General features: G+C 40.1%; 1 protein-coding gene across 2 annotated transcripts; it reads right to left on the bottom strand.

Annotated features, from left to right (window-relative positions):
- Positions 1-1,973: 1,973 nt before the first annotated feature.
- cldn19 (claudin 19) lies at positions 1,974-16,524 on the bottom strand. 2 transcript variants are annotated; one of them, XM_032549042.1, is made up of 5 exons: positions 15,718-16,524; positions 11,174-11,338; positions 10,804-10,888; positions 7,879-8,025; positions 1,974-4,657 (listed from the first exon to the last, which is right to left on the bottom strand). In XM_032549042.1, the coding sequence occupies exons 1-5, from the start codon at positions 15,938-15,940 to the stop codon at positions 4,621-4,623; spliced, it is 657 nt and encodes a 218-aa protein (XP_032404933.1). In that variant the 5' UTR covers positions 15,941-16,524; the 3' UTR covers positions 1,974-4,620. The 2 variants fall into 2 exon arrangements, with proteins under 2 accessions (XP_032404933.1, XP_032404932.1); XM_032549041.1 differs by having other exon boundaries at positions 1,974-4,179; positions 15,718-16,522.
- Positions 16,525-26,178: the final 9,654 nt, after the last annotated feature.

The raw sequence follows: 26,178 nt of genomic DNA, 5'->3' as shown, positions 1-26,178 counted from the left end.
CAATTATCATCTGTGGGATAAAAAAAAAAAAACATCTAAAAAGATTAAATAAGACATGGTACTGCAGAACAACTAGAAAGGCTTCTGCTTCTACATCGCCATCTATTCCCTTCACAAGTTGCTGCTTTTCAGTTTATGAAAAATGAAAAGAAGCAATTCTGTTTCTACAGTCATATGCAACATTTATTTTGTATATAGTTGTCAGTAATAACTGCAACTACAACCTTTATATGTTCAGACTTGTAAAAAACGATAAGACTTCTTGCGATTCCAATAATCCTTTGCGACGCTTTTCACTGCTCAAGCCCAATTAAATAAAAATGTAAATACTTGCACAAATATTTACTTCCTTTAAGTAGACTGACCTAATTCAAAAGAGGACCAACCAATAGGTGCCAGGAGTCTCACAATGAGTTGAGCCTGGAGAACCAACCACTGTAATGTCTTTATAACATTACAGTTATAAATATTTCATATTTCATATAATATTATTATATTATAATTATAATATAATATATTTCATATTTATAACTGTAATGTTATATATAAGAAATGTTGCATATTTCATATTACAAATATGAAATATGCAATGAAATTGCAATGAAATATGCAATATCATTGCATATTTCACTGAATGTGTCAATTTGTTTTCTAAATGAAAGCTGTTCTGCATTTTAACTCAAACTGAAAAGTTTTGAATATATGATAAAAGATTTGTCTGCAAAAACATCCCGAGCTTTTTAAGACAACACATTGAACTTTCCAAAGTTTTATTTTGGGGTTTTATGACTGTTCTGACCCAAATGTCTGTCTGCCTCTTTACATGCCAGTTAAATATTGAGAATGGTTCATTCGTAAATGTTAAGCGTATGTGAGATTTCACATCCATGCTCGGCTCTCACCGCTGCTGCGGTTTTCACTCTGCTTTTTATTTCCTCGAGCGGGCTTGTTTTGACTTCACTGTACAAACTGAACAACATTTATTTCTGTTGAGAGTTGTTTTAGTCCTTGTGCTTATGTTTAAAATTCTTGTATGGACTCAAAATGGTGTAATTCTGTTCCGAGCTCTATACTTCTGTTAGCTCCACACAAAACTCATAAAACACTAAAACAAACCATCATCCTCCTACCGCTTCCTGTCGTCTCCTTTGTCGTCTTCACCAGTAGTAACTTCTGGCCATTGACGTGTGATGCGAAAAAAAGGTTTTGATTAAAAAACGTGTGTTTTCGAAATCGAAATGTTTCCATTAAGCAAATTTATTCTCGTAATTTCAGTTTGTGTTTTTTTATGGTTAAAGAAAGCGCAGCCACTGTCAGCTACTCCCAATTTAAAATATTTACATACACGTCTGCGTCTTTCCAAAATTAGATTTAAATAAAAAAATATTTCAAAGTTTTTAGCAGATTGTGTCCTTCAGAGTAATTTAGGTATGCCTTCTATGCTATCTAAATAATAATACACCAACTAAACTTTGAGCTAAACATTGTTCCAGAAATGTTAACCTCCATTACTTTATACACATAGAAAAAAAAAATCTTTAAAGATGCAATGATGTCATGGACGACTTAACTAGTTTAATGCCATTAGGGTTATGGACACAGAATTAATTTGTGAACAAAATCTGACCATGGATGTTTTTGAATTCAAAGTAAACAGAAATTCCCCAGATGCATCGGAATTTCGTTTTGCTAATAAATATCATTTGTGGCCGTCATCATTTAGTGTTTTATTTGTTGAAATCAGAAAAAAACAAAAAACTCAAGCCTTGTTGTCAGTTGTAGCAGAAGTGAGCAAGTGAACCTCGCGGGTCTCCCTGCTGGGAATGTGCCGCAGTTCATTCAAGCAGAAGTGGAATGCCACGTCTGTAATTATTGAACAACAGGGAGCAAAAAGTCGGAGGAAGGAGTGGGGAGAGTGGGCGAACAGCAGAAAGGCTGAAAGTTTGGGAAACAGGCGACAAACCACTGAGTCATAACCCACAATCATTTTATGTCTCTGTTTACTTCATTCTAGGAGACAGACATGAGTATACTGTAAATAAGATAATACACAACGTAAAAGAAGTAAATATTAGACAAAGGGATGCCAGGGGAAATAAATGCAGACATCAGTCAGGCATTTGCATAAACTTGTGTTCCTTAGTACACAGGACAGCAGGTAGAGCAGAACATCCTGTAGGTAGAGGTGCACTGATCAGCCGTGGAAGGAAATCTGCCAATTTTCCAGCTAAGATTAGGAATTTGAGCGTCAAAAGCCGATACATTTTCTAGATCTTTCCCTATATTCATTAAATCTATGATTACTAAGAAGTCTCACAATTTTTAATCGATAAACACTGCATGTACTGTAATGGTATTTATGAGTTTACTAAAACTGAAATAAAGATTAGAAAACATGGGTGTGACAATATGGAGAACTGAGAATTCATCTTTTTATGTTTACAGATCAAAATACGTTTTGAAGTAATCTCTAATCAGTTAAAATATTCTTTTTCGTTTTGACTTGTACTCATAGTTTAGTCTTTGGCTAGCTTGAAAATCATTCTAAATAAAAAGTAAAAATGTTTGCTCTTGTGTTCCTCAAACAGTAAAACCTGCATTTTTAATAATGACGTTGAATTAATTTCTGATACGGACGCACATGGGCAACTGCCCAGGGTGGCCTCTTGTGGGGGACAGCGTGAGCAAAATTACACCCTGGCCCCGGCCCTGTGTTGTTTAACAAACAGTCCTTTTAGTGGAGCGAGAACAGAATTTAGCCAAAAGCTAACACAGTGTTTCTTCTGTCCATCTCTCATTATTTCTTTTATTATTATTATTATTATTATTATTATTATTATTATTATTATTATTATTATTATTATTATCGACTGCCCAAAAATCTGCAACACAAACAGTTTGAAAGTGGAGGAGGCTTTCAATCTGGAAGAGCGTCATCAATCAGACTGACAAACCTTCTGTAAGCAAACCCTGAAAACATAAAGGGCCAAACTAGGAGCCGCTCCACTCCTTACTTCAACATCAGACTTTAAAACATAGGAAATGATGTCGAGCTTTAAGCACTTACCTTCACATCCGGGCTCATAATAATCACTCAGACTTACTTCCACAGGCAAAGTCAAGTGATAACACCAACAAATTTGTACTTCGTGACGCTTCACTTTGACAAGAAAAGGTTAAGGTATTTTAACATTGCACGGTTTTGTGCCATGATATCTTGAGTGACCCTTACTGGGACATACCTAACTGAAAATCCACTAAATTACTATATCTGTCAATGAACTCTCTCTTTTATGTGTCACAGGGATCAGAACAAAGACTTTAAAATCAACCCCATAGACACAAACGAAAGTTTTATGAGTCGGCATCAGCCAGGAAAGGCTTGATCAATGCATCTCTACATTTAGGGGTCAAGACACTGATGACACTGTCATTCGTTCATCCATCCATTTTCTGATATGGTCAGCAACAGCCTATGCAGATGAAAACTTAAAGACAGACACAGTAAAGGGAAATGATTCATCCGTGATCCAGGCGGTTTGGCAACAAGCAAAGATTCTTCATCAAAACAATGACATAAGACAGCACATATTTGCTAATATTATTTTTGTTCACAAGTGATACTGCAGAGTAGTTACATATTCATTCCTAGAAATCCAACATAAAAAAGGTATACAGAACTACTGGCAAAGGACATCCACAACTCAGACAGGAAAGGACAGTGAAAGGGTTCATATCATCAAATACATAACCAATTACATTTGCACAAACTTGTTATAAGGAATTGTAGTAAAATATTACATATGTAGTAATTTTTTTTTTTAAACAGTATGGAGTAGGTGATATACACACCCAGGCATTTTAACATGTTATAGAAAACATACCCTGAATGACTGTGTCTCTCCCAAAGTCAACAACAAAGACAAGGTTCTGATTTCTCTGCCCCCTAACACTTCAAAAATTTGCAAACCTCCCCAAGCACTTCCTATAACCCCGAAAATTATTCTGCTGCAAATTGTTTTGAGTTCAGTTCAGAAATTTGTTTCTTGTCTGGTTTCAATTCCTCATTTGGGAGGCTTTTGCCTGTTGACAGAATCTAAGCCATGGCAAGGCCAGAAGACTCTCCCCAACTACAAGTACTGCTCCCTTTTCTCTGGTGGGGTACTTTTAACATTTGGTCTGCAATTCAGAGGGGAAAAAAGACATGTTTCAGTGAAAATACAGTCACAGAGAACAAATTATACCAGAAAGACACATTTGTAACACCTAGAGATCACTGTAATCGACACCACAAATCAGCACAATGTCATGTTTCAATTCATTCTTAACCTTCAGCCAACAACAGGACACAAAGGGAGGTATGGAAGGCATAGACAGGGATAATATCTTACTTCTCAAAGAAAAGTATCTTTTAACAATTTCTATTTACAATGAAGACTCAAAAGGTGGTGAAATGAAAGAAGACCTAGCCTACGTTTTTCCATTAAAACTGGCAAGGTGGAAGAAAATGGGAATCCTGATCAAGAGGTCCAAATTTGGGGCCAATAATGTGACAGGAACGATAGAGGGGAATTCAGTGGTTGGACAGTCAGATAGTCCTCGATAAAAAGGCGGGGCTGATCAGTCAGGGAAACTAGTTTCACTCAACAACTCTGCCCTGAATTAGAGGAGAGAAGAAGACAATCACAGAAGAGCAGGGTAAGACAGGAGGGGAAGTAAGGAACACAACAATACTTCTGAGATTTCCTGTGTTACAAAGTCAAAATCTCTTTGAGGTGTTAGTACAAAGTGACAAAGATGGGAGGTTTGACTACATGGCAGCTGGCTAAAAATGTGAGGGATAAAATGAAGTTTCACTGAGAAATTAGTCTCCATGGACTGTTTATTAAAAATAAAACAAAATCAATTAATTGGACGAAATAAATAATTTTATTTTGTTTCGGTGCCCAGACTGTATGATAGGGTTAAGGTGTCTCCAGATATGCTGCCACAGCAATGACAGCTTAGCAAATGTCTGGATTTAGATGAACACTTTATGTCTGCCCAAAGGGAACTAGAAATTGCCCACAAGCATACCTAGAGATGTTTAACCTTTCTGAAGCAGAGCTCTATGAAAAGTTATGAGTGAGTCTGTTTTCTGAAGTTGATAACTCAGTAGCTTAGATAAGGAGAAACGCTAAATCAGTGAATATTAACGCTCTAAAGTATCACAAGAAATAGTTGCTAATTTTGACTAAAACACTGATTTCTGACGCAAAATCATATTGGCTGAGGTTGCTAACAAAATCAGTTCACCTGATTGGGCGATCAATAATCTTTCCAGAGAAGTTCAAAATAACTAAGACCTATGAAAAAAAAAGCACAGTTTTTAATGTTTCACATGTAACAGTTTGCTGCAAATGCCAAAACCTTCCTCTTCTCTTGGTTATTAAAGCCTCATTGGCCTTCATCAGCTGATGAGGCAACAAACAGCACAACTAACAAAATCATGGAGCAACAACTTGTTGTTCAGCTGAGGAAATAGCAGCCAACTCAACAACTCTCGCAAAATTTTTAATATCCGCTAAATGTCGTTGTATTCAAGTGACATTTATATATTCAGCTCAGATTGTTTTAAATGACAGAAATTAGGGTGTGCCTTGTCAGACTAGCTGCTAGCTAGCTGTTAGCTTTCCACCAGTCTGAGGATATGTACACTTCTTCTCCGCCTCCCTGCAAAATGGCATTTCTCAAACCTGAACCCTCTTTAACGGTTAATAAAGTGTTTGTACTTTACAATACTGTAAGCATTGTATGGGCTGGACTTTTTCAATAAGCTGTTGAGTTATCTTCTCCAGGTAGGATTCTTGCTACTCATAACTTCCCTGCCAAAGCCGAAATAGAGAAAATTGTCAATTTAAAGCAAAGTAGTGTTCATATGATATTGCACCTGTTTTTATTACTTCCTAAAATGCCCAGTATTGCAAACATTAAACCTCTGTAGATGCTAGACCGTTAGCTTAAACCGCTGTTGCCACCTAAAGTTGAATTAATATTAACGTTTCAACTAAAAATAAAAAACGGAAACCCTAAATCTTTTACCCTTCTATGACTGATAGCTTTTCTTAACTGTGGTTCAGTAAAAACTACTGGAAGCCCTTCTTTTACATTACTTGACATTCTTTCTTATTTAAAAGGAGAAAAGGAATTTCCTATAGCTCTACAGCTTCTCCAGTCTGACAATAACAGGGCACTCCAGAAACAAGTGTTTTTGAGGAAAAGACTATGCAGGAAAAAGGAGCAAGCCAACTGTGACCTTTTCTTGGAAAAGTTAATGGCTTTATTATCTGGAGCAGTAACGGACCAGCCCTTTCATATACACAAATGGGGGCAAAGTGATGTGGGAGCACCAAGAGGAAACTCAAGAGCCAATTTAATGTAACTGCACAGTTCAGCTGTAAAATGTTTGAACCTGGGTTTAGCTGCAGGTAATGCTTCTGTTTTGTCAGTTTTTAGGTCGTTTTTCTTCAAATCTGTTGCAACAAATGATATGTTAAAATATTTTCTTACTGCGATTAAATTATACAGGTGTTTTTTTTAAAGTTTAATATTAGCTTATGGTCTTTTTTCAGATACAGTGCAATTGCATTACAAAGTAGCTTATTGCTCATTTTTTGTTTCTGCAAGATAGCTTAGAAAAAATGATTAAATGAGGCAGTGATTAAAGCAGGACCTCCAGTGTTAGTAAGTGGAACATAATGAAAACTTGCCCTCGTTCTCTTCATGCAGAAACCAACGGTAATCAGCCACACACATGCTCATTAGAGATAAAGCAATAGGCTAAGGGAACAATTCACTTCCGCTGTTGCAGTTCAGATTGTGTCTCATGATTTAAGTCAGGTGAAAACCAAGCTGGTTCTTTGGAAATGAAAAAGGCACTGGAGCATTCTGGACACCTCAGTACATTCATTAATACTTTATTTACCAATATAAAAACATGGACTGAAAATGATTGGTAGGTTGTTGTTTTTTTTGGGGGGTTTTTTTATACAGTTTCTCGGATTTCTGATGTCACACAACCTCACTGCACCAAGTGGAATCAGACAAGTTATTGAGGATTAAGAACACCAACAGAGCTCCAACCAGGAAGCACAGGACATGCAGGTAAAGACTCTGAGTTTTGCTGTGTGGGAACTTTTACATCCGAACCCAAATTCCAAGACTCAAATAAAATGAATAAGACATGAGCTGTCATACACATTTTATGTGGCTTCTTTTTTTTTTCACCATGAAGTGACGTTGTGTACATTCTTGGGTTTTCACTTTGTGGTAACCTTACATGCCTAAACAAAATAGCTTTGCTCTTGGCTTTTGAAAGCAAAATAGGGAGACCAAGAACAAAGTTCAAGAATCAAAACAGAGTGTCGAGTTTTCACTCAGTCATTAGAATTATCACTGACACAGTAGTTCCATATAGAGAAGGTTAAGTTTTTAAAAAAAATTATTTTCTGCAAAACACTGTATAGTGACTTTGCGGTAGATATGCTCTTTCCACTCACTGCATTAGCTTAACACTGTGTAACATCGGGCTAGACAAACACTTCTTCCTGTGATGCTGGTAAATAATGTGATTGTGTCTTAGTCTAGTGTGTAAGTGCTGTGTGATAGCGCGAAGCATAGTCTTTCTGATTTGTTTTTTAAATTTTTCATTATTTGAGAGAAAGAAAGAAAGAAAGAAAGAAAGAAAGAAAGAAAGAAAGAAAGAAAGAAAGAAAGAGAGAAAGGAAGAAAGAAAGCATGAAAGAAAGAAAGAAAACACAGGTTGGTGCCCAGCGTGTCCTCTGCTCTCTGTTTGGGGAACTGCTGGAGGTGTTGGGGTTTGTTTTTTTTTACACGTACTCCCTGGCTGTGGAAGGCTGTGATTGACGGTAATACTGTTGCCCTCGCATGTCGTCTTTAGAGCAGGAGCAGCACAGCAAGGAGCCGCCCAGAACGGTCAGGCTGGCAGCGGCCCAGCCCACGAACAGAGCCGAGCCGAACTCATACCTGAGCAGGAAAAAGAGTGGAAAGAGACAGGAAAGCATTTATAGTCATTCAAAAGAGTTTAGATCAAAGTTTCACAAAACTGTTTAGCTGTTTTCAATTTAATAACTTGAATAAATCGATCCACCTCAGAGTTGTTGGCACACTTCTAATTTAGAGCACATCTTGTGTTGCAACATTTTTCGTCATAAGAAATCCTGTCCCATGACGCGTTAACTAATTGCTGTCAGCATGTGATTTCAGGTTAAGTAAGGGTGAGCAAGTATTATAAACCCTGGTTGAGGTCAGTGGTTTGAAACCTCTAGTTTACTGTCGAAACTAGAAGTTTACATACACCTAATAAAAAGACACCAAACTTTTCTTGTTTCAGGTCAGTAAGAATCACCAAAATTACATAGATATTTGCCAAATGCCGTAATAATGGGAGAAAGAATATGAGATATATTTATTAATAAAAAGCAGATTGTTAAAACCTCCACCCTTTGAGAACCTTGTTTAAGTAGTTAGGTTTTTATCAGAATCATCGCTATTCACCAAGTCTGCTCACCCAATCTGACTTTTGTTCGGCTTTGCTCTCAATAAAGACATTTAAAAAATACATATATAAAGAACACTCAAAATGAAAACAATGATATACAATCGAAAAGGAAAACATGGTTGAATTAGTGGAAATATACACGGTATTGATCTGGGCACTTTGTTGCAGGTTCATCAGAGAGAAGGCCTACGGGAAGAAACAGTCTCTGTGGCAGCGGGTTGTTGCAAAGCGTTCTGTTGCGCCTACCTGAAGGTAAACATTGAAACAGTTTGTGTTGAAACAGATGGGTGGCATCTGTAGAGATGTTAGCTGCCCTTTTCCTGACCCTAGACCTATACAAGTTCTGGATGGGTTTAAGGTCAGCCTTGATGATGCTCTCTGCAGACCTAACTGGCCTGTTTTGTTGATGAGCCAAACCACAAAGGGATGGATGTGAACAGGATAGACTGAATAATGTAGAAGATGACCAGCAGCTCCTGGGTTCTACTCCTTTAGTTGCCGCAGGAAGTACAGTCTCTGCTGGACCTTCTTCCGAGGAATTTCTATGAGATAAAGGGTTCTCTAGGAACCGAAAGTGATCCACAGTAGAAACAGCATTGTCAAGAACAGTGAGGGAAGGGACTGTGAGGGTTGTTCTCCAGAAGTCCGCCGTTGTGTCCACTGTCTGGAGTGGGTTAAGCTCCAGGTAATTCTAACCACAGCAGTGGATCAGGCAATCCACCTCCGTCTTCTTGCAAACTCAACACTGTCCTAGATTAGACCAATGATGATGATGATGCCTTCACCAAAAGTCAGTAGTTTCACCAAAAGGTCCACTGAGGTGCAAGCATTTGTGTACAGAGATAAGAGAAGTGGGGAGAGAACGCAACCCTGAGGACTGCTGGTGTTGACTGGTTCTTAGGCCACACCCACCTGCTGCTGCTGGTGGTCAGTCATTAAGCTGGTGATGCACTGATAGGTGGAGGCTGCATCACCTCCACTAATGAAAACAGGGTTCAACTGTGAACATGTTGAAGACCAAACTGAAGTCCACAAGCAAGATCCTGTCCTATGTCCTTTGGTAGTCGAGGCGCTGCAGGGTGAAGTTTAGTTGACTGCTTCAACTGTTGAACTGTTGGGCCCTTTGCAATAACAAATTGCAAAGGGCCCAACAGTTTGAGAAGGTTCAACACTTGTTGCTAAAAGAATTTCATGACCACAGGCATCAGGGTGAAATACTACTATCTTTTAACCCACTGATTGTGCATTTCTTGGGGACAGGGATGATTGTGGAACGTTTGAAAGACTAGGGAACCTCGGTCAACTCAAGAGACCTGCTGAAGATCTGGGCCAGTTGGTCAGCGCAGGCAAGAGAGGGATTGCATATCATGGAGATTTGTTGAAGGAGCCTATTGACATCTTCCTCAGAGATCTTAAGTCCAGGTAGGGGGAGGAGAGGAGAGTGGTTGATGCATAGGGAGTTTTTGTGTCAGAGTGTCCAGTCTGTAATCTCCAGTGGAGTCTCTGACACCAGCAGGGTTTGTTCCAGGCACGCGCAGGCAGATGGCAACAAAAACATTGGTGGCTAGCATTGGGCTGTGTGTGGTACTTAACCTGTTCTGTTTAACGCAACTGCTTTTACAGAATACACATGTGACATGAGCGCTTGGTTCATCAGAGACAGGTTACAGTTTTCTAAATGAGGTGGAAGCTGCATGAGTGCTTTGACAATATGCCAAATTTACAGCACCATCAGGTGGACTGGCATGACAACTACAGCTGATTCAAGGTATCTTGGTGGTCTCATCTATCTGTGGAACCTTTCCCATACCAACATCCAAAAATACAGACAGTTTCCAGGCATCGCTCTTGTGTAAACGTAGCCTGGGATGTGGAAGAATTGGTGAGAGGTGTGAATAGCTGCCAGTAGCATCTTCTGAGGTCATCTGCCAGATTACATTTCTGTTCCAGTTTTGAGGATGGGCTCCTGTGGTAGGTACCTTTTTTTTTCAAATAATTCAAAACCGATGTTGAGTCATCTGTTTGTTTTGATCAGTGGTCACACCATTGCATTATCAATATTGATACTAAGGAGAGGTTGGAGATAGAGAGATAACCTGTAAGTTGAAAATGTATTTAGCTTCCTAGCAGACGGTGAGGTCTCAGCTGCAGAATCAGGATGTAATGCCATGGATGATACATTTTGTTAGACAACAAATAGCAACTTTACAAGAGTATGAGACATAACCCGAGCAAGTACATACCTGGCATTGAGCGGTGTATTTGGGTTAAAGAACTGGTAGGACACTTGAGTGGCATACCAGGACACAGACACCAGTGTGCAGAGACCTGCAAAGGAAAAAGGCAAGAGATTCGTCTCCCTGCTTTAACTAGGGGTGCTACAACTAAACATAAATGGAACGCAGTGGATCTGTGTTTAGGTCATCTTCCCCTCAGGGATGAGTTTAATTTATGTCTGCGGTCAGCAGCTAAAATGACCACTTCCTGTTTACAGCAGGGGCCTTAACTGCCTAACAGAATCCTACATTCAGGCTAGAAAAATGTGAGATCTGTTGTGAAACACACACTTTACTGAAGCTACACCGTGTGTTCCTTTCTGGAGATTAACCCCACCTGCGAGCAGGAAGAGAGCTCCTCCGGTGACAGCAATCCGGGTCTTGGTGGACGGGTTGTTATCTCCAACCTTGGTGCACTTCATCCCTACGACGCTGACGATGATGCCGATAAAGCCAAGGAGCACTGATATCACCATGAGAGCCCGGCATGTCTGGATGTGGACTAGATAAAGGAGAGAGAAGAAATGAGCAGGAAACATAGAGCGTAGCACGGAGTAGCAGGGGGTCGGTGTTACAGAGGCTTAGAAAAGACGCAGAAGGATTAAGAGGAGGAAAGAAAGTGGTGGACAGTTTTAAAAACAAATAATTTCTCAGTTCTTCAGTTGGAAAAACACCCAGAAAAACTCTGGACATTAAAGTGATAATTTCGAAGGAATTACAATACAGTTGCCGCAAAGGACTGATGGGAGACCGCATGCATTTATGACGGCTCATTAGTTCACCACTGTCCCACTTTTCGCAGCATCGTTATCTCCAGCTATTTATTTGTCGGAGCTGTGAGACTCTAGACGTCCAAATCCTCATTCCAGTGTGGCTTTGCTTTTTAAAAATTTTAATCTATTGCCCACACTGACCTCAACACACATAACTTGTGGGAGGAACAAAATTACATAGAACCATACACACGCACACACAAACGTACAGAGCGCACAATGTCTGTATATATGCAGCTGCTGTAGGTGGGACAGACACAGATGAAGCTCTTTCTCTGGCACTGAGCAGCTGTAGGAGGTCCTGTTCTCCATGTTTCACACAGAGAAATTAGTGTGGCTCGGCAACAAAGCTAGATTGTTTTCATTCAGGCCTCCATTGATGCTGTTTACGGACATACTGTGTGGCAACCGCGGTCACTGAAATGAAAAAGTTACCCTGACAGTCTTTGAACACAGTGTCACAAGAGGAAAAAAAGAACATTCAAATTCAACCACACCCCATGTAGAAGTGAGGGAAGTGTTTCAGCACCGGCCTGACACACAATTCGTTATTTGACAGAAAAACACACAGATCCATTCACGGCGCTGCAGAGGCTGAACTGGGACGATTTACGACGACAGCAACATGGTGAACTAACTTTGATGTCTGATTTATTGCTCCACAGCTGCTTTTAAAGATCTTGAACAGAAAAGAGTCTTGATTTTTTTTTTATTTACTGTATCTACTCTGTGTTTTAATCTTTATTTTAAGTTAAAGGCTCATTGCCTTTGTGCTGCCCAGTCACAGGCTGTGACAGGGACAGGCGGTGGCAGCAGGCTCATGGTTAGCCTCCTCTGTCTAAACTAAGACTGGTACTGCCAGCCACACTTTCAATGTGCCTGCTGGTAAATGTGAACTTGGGTGGGGGTGAGCTTGTGGGGGTGGGGGTGTGTGTGTGTGTGTGTGTGCAGGCAGTGAGATCTCATTGTGATTTCACTCATAGCTAATTGGAATATCCAGCAGTGGACAGTAACAGAGTATATTTACTTGTGTACTGTACTTAAGAAAAATGTTTCAGTATCTTCACTCAAAAAATGAATGAAGATATTCATTTTTTGAGTGAAAAAATGAATATCTTCATTTTTTTTCCCCCAGTGAAAGAAATTCCCCATAAAATTATTGGGGGAATTTATGACTTTCATTCCTCTACATTTCAAAGACAAATGTTGTACTTTTGAAAAAAAATTCTCTCCTGTATCTTATTTTGGGAAGGCAGGTGAGAGAAGTTTTTTTTGTTGTTGTTGTTTTTTTTTAAAGTATGTAAGTAGCTGTCATCTTTTACTGCATGTTTATGCTGACGTTTTTCAGAGGTGGCGTAGACGTTTTGTAGCGGAGTGGTTTTCAGCAAGTTACAAGGTTCTGTAAAAGCGTTCAGAAAACAATACGGCGATGTACTGATGTTAGAAAATATAATTTATATTTTTGAATACTTAAGTATTTTCAAAAGTAAGTACTTCAGTACTTTAACTTGAGTAAACTTCTGACCAAGCAACCTTTACCTGTAGTAAAGGTAAAGTTCAGTGAGATGTGACCACGAGTATCAATGCTGTTACTCAAGTACTAGAGTCGAGTACTTTGTCCACCACAATATCATATCAGATATCTGGTCCAGTAAACGCTTCCAGCTATTTTCCATAAAAAAAAAATACTTCTAAGACTCATGATGCTTAAATTATTGCCCCAGAATTAATTTTAATTTTGCCGTTTTTCCTTTGGCTAGCGGTATTTTGCTTTCAAATGGTCCAGCGATTTCTGCCTGGTTCTACGGGCTCCATAAGAAGCCATCAGCCGAAATAACAAAACACACTAATTCTTTTCTAGATGTTTTGTGTTCTTTTGTGTAAGAACACAAAGCATCTCTACAGAGAAAGCATGAGCCACCAAAGGAGGCAGTCACAGGCCTGTAATAGTTTGCTAATGTATGGGCTAGCTGGATTTCAAATTCAAAAATACTTTATTGATCCCAAACAGAAAATAAATGAATCCAGCTTGATGTGATGTTGCCATGACAGGCGGTCTGTGTGACACAGCTGGTCGGTGGAGATGTGGGACCACCACTGCTCAAGTGCGCGGCACACACCATTCCCGACCGTTAACACACACTGGATGGGTTTCGGTGAAGTGCAGTGAGACGGAACGGATCACTGGACCCGGGTCAAGGTTCCTTCAGAAGTTATAACTTTTGAAAATGGAATCAAACTGAGAAGGCTTCGTATTCCACTGACACGCTCGTTCCTTCCCACAGAGTATGCACAGCTCTGCTCCGCTCCGGTCCTGCCTTGGCCTCGCAATGCCAGCTCAGCAGCGAGTTTGTCTTTGTGGCTGTGTGACGGAACGCTTGTGAAAGAGCTTCGTGTTTAGGACAGAACTGTGGATTGATTGATTTATTTGCTTTATTATGACTATTCATTGTCAGAATTAAACCTAATTGGCAAGATTGTCACTTATGTGTTTGTTGATTAAGAAAAAAAAGGAACATAATTTGAAAACATTTTTCAAAGGGGAGGACAGCTAGTCTTTTCAATGCCTCCAAGCAACAACAAACTGATTTGAGTAGATTTAAGAAAATAATCCAGGTGATTGCATGTAAGTTGCAACAAGCTGTCCTTTCAGGACTACTAGCTTCCACAACCCATCGTGACTAACGGCTAATCGTACCTTCGGCTTTCAGCTTTACCTTTAGCAAGAAGCTCAGCAAACCAAGCGTTACTCTCCATTATGTTTGCTTGACAGTTCAAGCAGACAAAGCACAGTCTGGTGAACAATTATGCCCACTGTCACATGCTGCTCCTGTTGCAAGTGCATCCAGAACAGCAGAGGTCTCATGGTGCTCTCACTGCCAGATCAAAACAAAATTTAAATCACACCTGCTGCGTCTTCTCCTAAGCTCCGGAGCTCCTGTCCACGGCAGTGAAGGGAGGAACATGCGCTTCACAAACGACAGCTTTTAAAGTTTTAACTTGGATGTTTGTCTTTGGTCACTGGGTGTGTAAGCGAACAACGGGGAACAATGCACGTGTGTGGGGAAGACGAAACACATTCTGGGAATATCTTTAGTATTTGCCTCAACACTGCCCCTTTCTTCTCGTAATAGCGGCTATTCATCCACAAAGACAATACGCTGTTCTTATTGCTGCAATGGTTCAAAGGAGATAGAGGTTCAGTTTGGGTGTCCTGGTGTTGAAAATGTCTTAGTACAACTGATGCACAAAGTCACTGAAGTGTTTGCACTTTCAAGAGAGCGCCATAAAGTTTAGTTCTATGAAAAACAAAATGTTTTTTCTTACTGCGCACCACTTCAACTACCCCCAATTATTTCATTAGAAACTGTAGTGAATGATTTAAGTGGACTAGAAGATGGATCGACTTATATAATCCATAATTAAGAGTCTCTGCGTCCTCCTTAAAAGATCGGCAATGACAAGAGGCTCATATTTGGAGCTAATTTATGTCTGAACCCTACATTCCTTAGCCTTTCACCACTTTTCTCACATTACATGAACACAACTTCATTAAAAGATGCTGCGTTTTTAAGTGAGATTTACAGCTTGGGAACTTCTGCGAGTCGAGATGACATCAATCACTCAGGGGGTGTGGGGATATGAATAGGCCAACTACAATAACTATTATGATTTGCAGCTCAACAACATTTGTAAAAGAGTTCAGAGGAAAACGATGAGGCAGCTGATTAGCAGTCGTTCAAAGCCACAACTTTGAACGACTGCTAATTGTCGTTCAAAGAAAATCTAACAAAGAAAACAGTCTGAGTGACACAGAGTATCTAAAGAAACGTAGATATGCCACTTGTGGTGATGTTAGTAGAGTTCGGCTTTATTGAAGTCATCCAATAAAAAATGACCATACAGTTGCTCTGAACCGTACCCTGCTAGTTTTAGTACTTCAAACTAACAATATAATCATAGAGCTGTACACAACAAACCCTTGTGGGTAAAGAAAAACAACATAAAAATGACAGAAAGTAGAGTGGTCAAAGGCATTAGCACACGCTGCAATAACTCCAAGCACCTTTTTGTGTTTTACCCAATCAAATTTAAATATCATACTCACTGTCCAGCGAGAGCATGGAGTCAAAGATCTTGCACTGCACCTGTCCTGTACTCTGCGACGCACAACTCATCCAAAGCCCCTCATACAGACCGACAGCTGTGATGATGGCATCCCCGGCATAAGACGACTGCTTCCACTGTGGCAGCGCAGTGGTGGAGATGATGCCGATCCAGCCGCCCAACGCCAGAAAGTACCCCAGCAACTGAAGACCCGAGTTGGCCATCCTCACTCTGAAAATCTGTTTCTACGTGTTCTACTTCTCTTTCTCTCCACCTGACTTGGAGCAGCTTACTCTCAAGACTTCTCTTTTCTCTGTGGGCAGTCTTTGTGTTGTTGCTGCTTCTTGTTTGACTTTTCTCCTCACTTTCTTGTCCCTCTAAGCATCACCCCTTCTGTCTGCTTCAACTCACATTTGTGTGATTCTCCACTTTATCTCAATGTTAACTCTTTCTTGGCTTGTACCCACAACTTGGATGCTTGTCTTGCCTGTCAGCCAGAATGATGAACAAAACTCTCCTCCTCGAGGTCTGTCCTATCCGGTTTCTTTGGGCACCTCTCCAGGGATGAGTCAAAAACAATTTGTGCTGGTCAGAGATTAGGCTTGTTGAGGAAAATCGCTGGGCCGACTCACTGTTTGCATGGCTTCCGTCGGTTCCTTCTCTTTCTTTCTGCTGTTTGCGCGCTCTCTCCCCCCCACTAAAGTCCTTTCAACTGGTGCAAGCTCAAGTGGCTAAGTGAGAGGAAGCAGAGGAAAGTGAAAAGCAAAAAAAAAAAATCAACAAAGAACTTGTGGAAACAACAGGCTGAACATGAAAGGATGGGTAACAGAATTGACTTATGATTGGATTCTGGCGTGTTTTAGCAACGCCTATGGGAGGGAAGAGGGATGGACCAACTGGGAGGAGGGGGTGAAGAAGCAAAGACTGTTTAAAGAGAGACAAAGAGAAAGTAAAAAAGAAAATGCTGGTCAGGCAGAAACCTACTACAGGTCCAAATGAGGTTTTTATTTTTTTTATCTTATATTTTCAACTCAAGTTGAAAATATAACTTCTTAGTTTTCCCTTAGAAACTCTAGTTGATCCTGTTTGATTGGCTGTCAGATGAATTCATCCCTGAAGAGTTGGCCAACCCAGACCGGAGGTGTGGAGGGAGATGGGGGGCGAAATGCAACAAATGCACGTAAATCAGCCCCAAAACAAAGCAGCTGCTGAAAAGGACATGTCACATTCAGACAGGCTCTCAGGAAATTATGGTCCACCAAAGCATGCCACCCCTCATCACCACGGAAACCCAGATGACTCAAGGGAGAGATTCACACAGGAGCAAACAAGAGTTCACCCAACTGTACAGCCTTGCGAGCTGCAAACACAGTCAAACTTCTGCCTTTTATGTGTGTGTGTGTGTGGGGGAGGAGGGGGGGAAGGGTTGGTGCGGGGGCACAGCAACCCATTTTCCCACAGCTGCTCGGCCCGTCAGCTCTACTTGGACTCAGCTCATTAAATTAGCTTAAATTCACTCCAGACTAACACACTAATTCCATTCTGCCTATTAGACTGTCCACACGGCCGTTCTCAGAGACATGGCCGTTCCTCGCGTCTGCAAGAGACATGTCTCACCCCTACCAGTAACACTCTCTGTCACACACACTCAGCCTGTCTACACGACAAGCATGTCCATGCGTAACTTTTTGCAGATTCTTGCATCGGACTTGGCCTCGTCAGTGATTGACGGATGCTCAGGTGGGTTACATAAAGTTTATTTCCACCTTCCTGTACAAAAAAAGGAAAGTGTTTTTTCTACTCATATATGTTTTCAGCCTTGAACTTGAACTCAACCTGCCACAACATCACACACACACACCGGCACAAAACGGCTTTCTTTATCCTGAGCAGATCTGGATAGTTTGCCCGTGTGTATGTGTAGCTGGGTTTCCTCTAGCCATGTAATGCAGCAAATTGGAATTACAACATTTATTTGCTTAATAGCAATATGGCAATTTCCAAAAAACTCACTTTTACAATAAAACGTTTTTGCGCTAAGCTGAGGTTGTTTCTTGGCTGTATCAAAATTAGTGCATTTTGTCGAACAACTAGTTGTTACTCCTTGTGGAAAAGACGAAGAAGACGACAGGAAGTGGCATTAGGATGACGAGACGCTGCATGTTTTTTTTACTGACTTAGAGCGCCGTGAACAAACTTAATCACGTGTGATTTGAACTGTGTCTCTTATTAAACGGAAACACCGCAATTGCGAAATTGTATCTTTCGACATCAGCGGAATATGAACAAAGTTTTGTGCACGTTTGTAAGGCTAACGCAGCTTTCTGTTAAATGACAGACTTGACATCTTTGGGCTGGATGTGGTCGGGGCGAGGAGGCCGGCTGAGCCAGCAAGGAGATGAAAGAGGAGAAAAACAAGTGCTCAGTTCTGTGAGAGCCGGGTCGAGTGGCTGGTGCTCCAGAGGGGCTGAGAGGTCCTTCCGACTTTGAATCAAAACAACTTTCTGACGTTGGTCTTAAAGTGACAGCTCTGCTAAAAATCATCCACTCCAGGCTCTGGGCTAATTTGATCATTTGAATGAAATTACCTGATATTGTTTTTCTTTTGTGTTCAGATTCATTGGGTTGTAAATATCTGAAGCACCAACTGGTTGAGGCTTACAACTGGTAAAGTATGAAACTCTGAGGAACGGCAAACATTGAAATGCCAAAAGCACTGTTTGAAAGTCAAGACTGGTAGAAAGCTATCCAGTGCAGATACTTTAAGGAGTAGTAAACCTATTGGAAGCCTTAAAATCTTTTTTACCACAGCCATATTTTCCTTTGTCTATGTTGATCATTTTACTTAATTATGACTAAGCCCAAAACTACTTTTGCTTACAATAAAAATTCTGCAAGTACCAGGATGGAGGTCTAAGCCACCTTCTGTCCACCAACCTTGGACTGAGTTGGTTTGGAGCATTAACAGCCCTACTTAGCGAGGCGTTACTCAGTTAAATGGCTTTTTCACTAGTAAATGCTATGCGGTACCAGTCCCTTTTTCAAAACCCACTACCTTTGGGTTCCAAGCGCACCAAGTCAGGCTGGAGTGACAATGGGGCGGAGTCATTGGTGGTGTGACTCTCACAAGTCTTGTTTCAATTGGAGGAAGTGTGGGGTGAGGGGGTAAGAAGGTGCGTGGGAGAGGGGTTGCCCATTTTGAAGTAAGAAAAAGTTGATGGAAATGGTAAATTTAAAAAAAAACCTCCTCAAGTTTGCAAAAAAGTTTTTACACTCAGTAGAAGTGTTTTTTGGTATTTCTGAAAAAGAGCTACGGTGCTAAAGGGGAGATGGAAGCACATTTGTCCCACTGTGTGGCTGGTTGTCCCAGGTATGTTTCAGTGAAAATTTATTTAGAAAGGAGGCTGCTAGATTACTTTTAATATAATCTTTAAGTTTACAATGTTTCATTTAATATATTAGTTGAAAAAAAAAAATCCAATATAGGCTATCCAATTGTCAAAACATAGTGTAAAAAACAAATCAAATTGTCTGCAAATAATAGAGACTTGGTTTATTCAAGTCTCTATTATTTTATCTACTGAATATATCCAGAGGCAGTTCTCTAGCAAAGAACAAATCTATTCTCACTATAACTCTGCTTTTGTACTTTTAAATGCTAAGTGCTACATTCTAATCTAAATCCATTGTCTATTGAATAGGAAAACTGAAAGAATCAAAAGTTACGTTATGGTGTGAAAAACACAAAAACTTCTCACACCTCGATGTCAAGTGTCAAACTGCGAAAATAAAAAATGTACCTAGTCTGTGACAACTATTTTGGAAATTCACACACAAACATTTTTGTAACAGCTCCCTCTAGGCTGCTATTTGTATCGACTGTGACAACCAACCCCTTTCTCTCCTACCTCTGCTCGCAACAGCCTCACACCCAAGATGAGTCGAAAAGCTGGTGTTGTGGATGCAGAGCAGAAACAAAGAGGAGGAGGAAGTTCAGACCACCCCTTTCACTGATCATAATGGACAACATGAGTTTCTTGGCAATCAAATGAGATCAACTCCAAGCGCTAACAAGGACCCTCACAGAGTGCAGTGCTGTGTGTTTCACTGAGACACGGCTCCAGGATCATATCTTCAACTCCAAACTCTTTCGGACTGGTTGTCTGGCCATATCAGCAGACAGAGGTTTAAAGAAGAGTGGCAAAAGCAAAGGAGGTGGATTAGCAGTGCTTGTGCACAACAGATTCTGTAATCCAGGACATGTTAGCAAGAAGTGTTGCATAGGGTGTCCAGGGGGATGTTGACATGAATTTTCATCCATACTACGATACTTAGCAAGAGAGTTCACTAGTGGTATGTTGGCTATCGTTAACGCTCTGTTGTCAGCTGACGGCAACGCAGCATGTGAGGTCATTAGTTCAGCCTTTCTAAGCTGCAAACACGACACTCGTCACTTGTTTATATTCGTCACTTCTGTGATTTTTAAAGACTTAGCTCCAATGCGTCTGTGGCAAAATCTGGTTGTGTTGATCCCTCCCCACTCCCTTCCAACATTTCAACTGTTGTCAGCTGCTTTACCAGATAGAGAAATAGTTTGCTCTATAGTATTCTCTATTTTTTTTATAGTTTTCTCTATAAAAAAAATAGAGAAAACTATAATTTCCCCAAAACGCTGCATACGCAGCCGCTCGCAGGAATAAGGGGCTTGTCGTTCCAATGCCTGAACAAAACGCCAATGTCTCACCTGATTGCTGATAGATGATGAGCGCTAGTGCCATGGATGAATTATGAATATATCTCATTTAACTGTTTACATCCGTCGCTGCCATGATTTTTAAAGTTATATTAACAAGCTCGCTCATGTGTCATTTTAATTTCATTCATTATTTAATGAAAACACCGCAATTGCGAAATTGTGCTTTTTCGTCATTGTCAGAACGTAGACAAAGATTTGCATGCATTCCTAATGGAGCTAGAGACAGAGATTTATGAAGAGCATAAAAAAAGCAGCTTAAAGTCAAGATTGAGACATCAAGAAGACATAATACTGAAGAGCAAGCTCCGGCAGAACAATGTCAATTATGTGTGATCGAGGAAGAAGGGGATCACAGGCTTCAACCAGAGAGAGGATAGGACAGATGAAAGTCTGGACAGGGCCAGTGAACTGATCACGTTCTTTAGCAGGTTTAATTTAATAAACTCAGAAACCTCCTTTCCTGCCCCAAGCCTGGCAGTCATCATGTCCTCCTTTGATCCACAGCTTCTCTGTCACATCTCAGAGGTTCTGCTTCTACATGTTTGTCTTCTGCCAAATCAGGAGATGCTGGTACTCCCTTTACCTCAGCCTCCCACCTGTCTGTCTCCAGGAAGGCATGAAGATGATGAAACAGCAGAAGCGACTGAACCGGAACACGACTGCAGATCCAAACGGTGCCAGCCCCAGAACCCGAAAGGCCTCTGTAGAGCAGTTTCTCTGGGACTCTGCTGCACCTCTTCAACCTTAACCTGATTATACTATTTGGTCTCATAAAGCACTTTCTGAATTGAATTTAAAAAAGAACAGATAGAATTTTTTACTAATTGTTATCAAAGTCGCCTGTTTTGTTGTCATGAAACTGATTCACATTTTACATTTAGACAACTTTGTCTACATGAATGGTTCATACGTCAGAGTTAAGGGGTTTGAGAAACTTCTCTGAAGTTGCTCAGCCAATCAACAGATCATGACTGGATAAGGAGCGAAAGTCCAAAGAAACGGACGCACAATGCAGATCAAAAGTCTGCCTCATTTGCAGTAAATATCTGTGTTAAACATTGAAAAAGTCCAACAGTTTCAACATGGTGCAACACCTGACCTTGATCTGACATCCACTCTGTTGTCGGGGTATGTACCAACAACATTGTTGCTGTGGATACACTCGCACTGCCCTTGTGCCGCTTGGTTTATACCCCTGTGAGACAAATCTCCTGCAATTAGGAAAGCACCACACATGGTTAGCACATTCTCATGTCCGTGCACAGACAATAAAAATCTCATGGGCCCATCAGATTATGCCTGTCATGACTACTGAGAAACCCTTGTGGACATGTAAATGGCATAAGACTATTACGATATAAAACAAAGCTGATAAGTTGTGGGCTATTCTCAGAGGTGGAACCAAGTCATTAATTTTCCAAGTCACAAGTAAGTGTCAAGTCTTTCCACCCAACTTTTGAGTCAGTTTCTGATTAAAGTCATTGAGTTGGTCACAAAAGAAAAGTTCTAAGTTGTATCCAAATCCTAAACCTCAAAAGGTTTGGTGTTAAACAAGTCATTTGACCCAGTATGTTCTTCAATCACAATAGTTTATCGTTTTTAGACTTATGACATTCTTTTAAATTATGTATCTGTTTGCCAGCAAAAAGGAACTAAAGCACCAAAAATGTGGGAAATCCAGTTATAAAGCTGATGTTGCTTTTCACATAACAGAAACAAACAAAAAAGACAGTTAATTGAGAAAATGACTAGAAGATGTCACCATAGTAAAAAATAACTTTATTTACATAAAAAAAAACATTATCCCCAGTAACAGCAGTACAAACATGCTTTTACAGTATTATGATGATGAGAATTGAATTATTCTCATCATAAAAGCAAATGTTCTGTCTTCAAGTTGATTTTTTTGAGGCTGACTATGGGAAAACATAATAATTAAAATAATTATTCAGTTTAGATAATAGAAGTAGTTGCAGTGTTACTATTAGAGTCACTTTTGTCAGGTTAGGATGCTGCAGAGCCAGCTGACTGATTGGTCATCTTGTTTTTGGGTCAGTGAAAGTGAAAACCTGCAGCTCTTTGACCATGTGTTCAGAATTGGTTCATTAAAAAGGAAAATGGCAAAATGATGACTTTTGTTGTGAAGCTAACATTGACTATAGGTTAATAACAGTATTAGCTTTGAGTTATCATTTTTTGTGTAAGTTTAAATGTTAAAGTTATATGATTTTGTTAGTTCTCCATAGTTTTCAACCCAAATGTTTTACATATCCTAATTCATTTCTTCATTATTGTCACCTTGTAATTTGTGTCAACAAATTCTGGGTCTGGGGGACGATGGTAAACTACTTAATAAAGCTTTTTTTTTTAGCATGGACATGAGCTGGCTCCAGCAGAGGAACCAGGTGCCTCACCTTCCTCGTGATCATTGACCCTCCATGAGGCCAGATCCTGCTTGGGGCTCCAGTCCAAGGTAAATGACAATTATCTCGGGTGTCTTCCATTTTCTTATATTTCACCAACAGTTGTCCTCTCACCAAGATGGTTGACTATTATCCTGAAGCCCATCCCAGCCTTATGCAGATCTACAATTTTGTCCCTGGCAGCTCTTTTGGTCTGGCCCATGGTGGAGAAGTTGGAGTCTGATTGAATGTGCGGACAGGTGTCTTTAATACATGTAACTCATTTGTGAAATTTATTTTATTTTATTGTTTTCTAAAACTTAAAAAGTGGAAAACATCAGAATAGGTGGATGGAAACGGCAAAGTTTTTTTTTTTTAAATCTCAATTTTTTTTTTTTTCGCTCACTTGAGGTTGCTTTTGGCTCTTTCGAAAAAGAGTTAATGCACAAAAGGGAAATTTACTGAATTAGTTTTGACATAGCGAACTTTTCCAGTCCAAACCTCTAGACTGGAGGGGAGGACCTTGTGCCTGTAGTGCCTGTCGACAGTCACTGCAGACTGGGATGGGAATGATGAAACGCTCCCATTGACTGGTGGTCGTGAAAGGCTTGGAAAATGTAAACCTTCAAACCTCCAGCCCAGACTGGAGGACTGTCAGCCTGGAGTGGCTGGCAAAAGGCAATCTGTATCTTACCAGAGGCAATGAGCTCTGAAAAATTTCTATGTCCAAGCCTCCAGCCTGGAGGGGATGGAATCACACCTACTTCACTATTTTATTCATTATTATTATTAGCGACTTTTTAAAAGTTTACTAAAAGTCTCATGACAATTGGATGGACACATAGTTAATAACACATAAATGATAGGAAAGTAATAACAAAAGAAAAGCAAAACACTAGTGGATCATCAAAAAAGCAAAGGCAGTCACCATCAGTGTTTGAAGCATATGAATTTATATATTTTCAATACTACATGGAGACAATTTATGCAATATGAAAGACACTTCAAGTCACATTACAATAATTATAATAGTTTATGTTCTTGTTGCAATAATCCCATAAACCATTCTGGCTGTAAGCTGCAATTACCACACACCCAAGTTTTCCTGCTAATGATTTGTGCAAAGAGCTCGTATGAGAAGGCGGTGTCCGAATGAATGAATGCAGATTAACCTCAGAAATGAATAATGAATGTCTGAGCTCTTCCGGTCCAGCTGAAGGCCCCCTCCAAGAGACTTATTATGGGCAGTAAACAGAGCGACTGTGACTTGTTGTAGATAGCAGACAATTGTTGTAACCCCAAACAAAATGATTGCTTTGGCAGCCTAATGTTTGGCTGTCTTGTCTTGGTTTGCTTTTGTGTTGTCGTAAAGTGACTGTGAAAGATTAAAGGGAGGACTTTCAAAGTGTTATTAGAGTTTTGAATGTCTAATGAAACTCAAAAGGTTCCACTCTTTTCACCCGGCTGTTTCCTAAAAAAAACGCATTGATATACAAGGGCAGGAATGACAGTAGTTTCCTGCAAAAAAACTATTCATATCACTTCATTTTTTCACATTTTGACACAATACAAAAAAACGTCAATGTGTTTTGCTGAGGTTTTAGGTGAGGGACCACGTCCAAGATTAAAAGTGTATAATTCTGTAATAATGAGGAAAATGATATAGGATTTTCCACACGTTGGAGTTGAATTTACTCTATTATTGATAAATAAAATAGTCATTACTGAATTATTACTTGTTGATGCAATTTCTGAGGTTTGTCTCTACCAACTTTGCACATCTTAACCTCACTCCACCATTTACAGGCCAGGAAACACTGAGGCAGATTCCCTGTCATGTAAAACCGTCTGTGAGAGAGGCGATGCAGAGAAGGAGACTGAAGGAAAGGAAAACTGCTGTATAAGCTGTGAAATTATGATGTCTGTCTGCTGTGACACATATTGGCATATTGGCAGATATGTGTCACATAAAAAAGTAATTGTACCTAACTCCAGCTGTACAGCTGCTGTTTTCAATCTTGCCAAACCTTTCATCCCTGGCCTGTTTGTTTTGTCTCTTGGTCTTTTATGATGCTATTTCTTCATTAATGTTTTCTAACCAACCTGAAAACAGGGGCCTTCACAGAACAATGGTCTCAAACCGAGAGGAGCTCACATCGATGGACTCATTTTCCCCAATATCTCCTCTCTCTCTGCTCCAACCCGTGCAGCTCCTCGACAGGGTACAGTGGCTTCTACCAGTTATGTCGGTTTTCTTTTCCTCTCCCCACATTTTCCAGACCCCTGTCGCGCTAAGCCGAGCTTAGCAGTCAGCTGAGCTGATCAAAGACCGTGGCCATGCAGTGGCTAACAAGAGGCGAGAGTTCCCAGTGACATAGGACCTCCCAGCGGGTTTACACCACTATAGACTTACTGTAATTGGAATGAATGTGGGGGGATGAAAGCCAACCGTCGGCTCTATGTATTAGATCGAATGACCCGAAACGATTCAGAAGTTCCCAGATGAACAGTTTTACCAAAATGGCTGAATATTTGGAAATTGATGTGATGGAACGAGTGCCCTTCATTAGCAGATTAAAAGATGACATCTTGGTGAAAAAGAGGGGAAAATAGACACTATATGACACCTAAGAAGAGACTTAAGGAAATGCAACATCATTATCAAAGAACCCTTCTAGACACTTGCAACCAAGATGTTTTGTTTCCTGTTTATCATTTTATTTTGTCGAAATATGTGCTCACCAGTTTATGTTTCCTTTATGGATACTTTGTGTGTGGCCTTTACAGGCTTTAATACTTCATAAAATGTATGTGACATATCTTAACATGTTGGTGTCCGCTGAAAATGTTAGAGAAAAAAAATTAAAAAGAAAAAGAAAAATGAAATGATTCTAGCTGAAAAACATCTCAGGTCTTTGGAACATTCTGCTAGTCCTCTCTAGGGTTTTACATCTTAGAACTGGGTCTTCATAGCCTACCCTAAATTTCTTCTCTTCTTCTGTCCGCCATGTTCTTGACATTTGGACTCTTTGATAGGGGCCCTCACTCTGGGCCCCCTATCATGACTCATTAGCCCTAAAAGCTCTTCCCTCTTTCTCTTTCCTTTGTTGGACAGCTTGCCTCTGTTCCCCTTTGTACAGCAAGCAACACGATGTCACATTGTACATACAGATCTTTTATTGCTTGAGACAGAATTAGTCCAAAATGAGCCTACGCCAAACCTGCAGATTTGGTTGCTAAAAATTGCAGTGTGCCTTTACTATGAGTAAGACATATTCTTCTTATTTACCAAGCCTTTTATTGT

This window comes from Xiphophorus hellerii, chromosome 20, assembly GCF_003331165.1.
Source record: "Xiphophorus hellerii strain 12219 chromosome 20, Xiphophorus_hellerii-4.1, whole genome shotgun sequence".
NCBI lineage: Eukaryota > Metazoa > Chordata > Actinopteri > Cyprinodontiformes > Poeciliidae > Xiphophorus > Xiphophorus hellerii.
The sequence above is the reverse complement of the archived record's forward strand: the minus strand, read 5'-3'. Positions and strand labels throughout refer to the sequence as shown.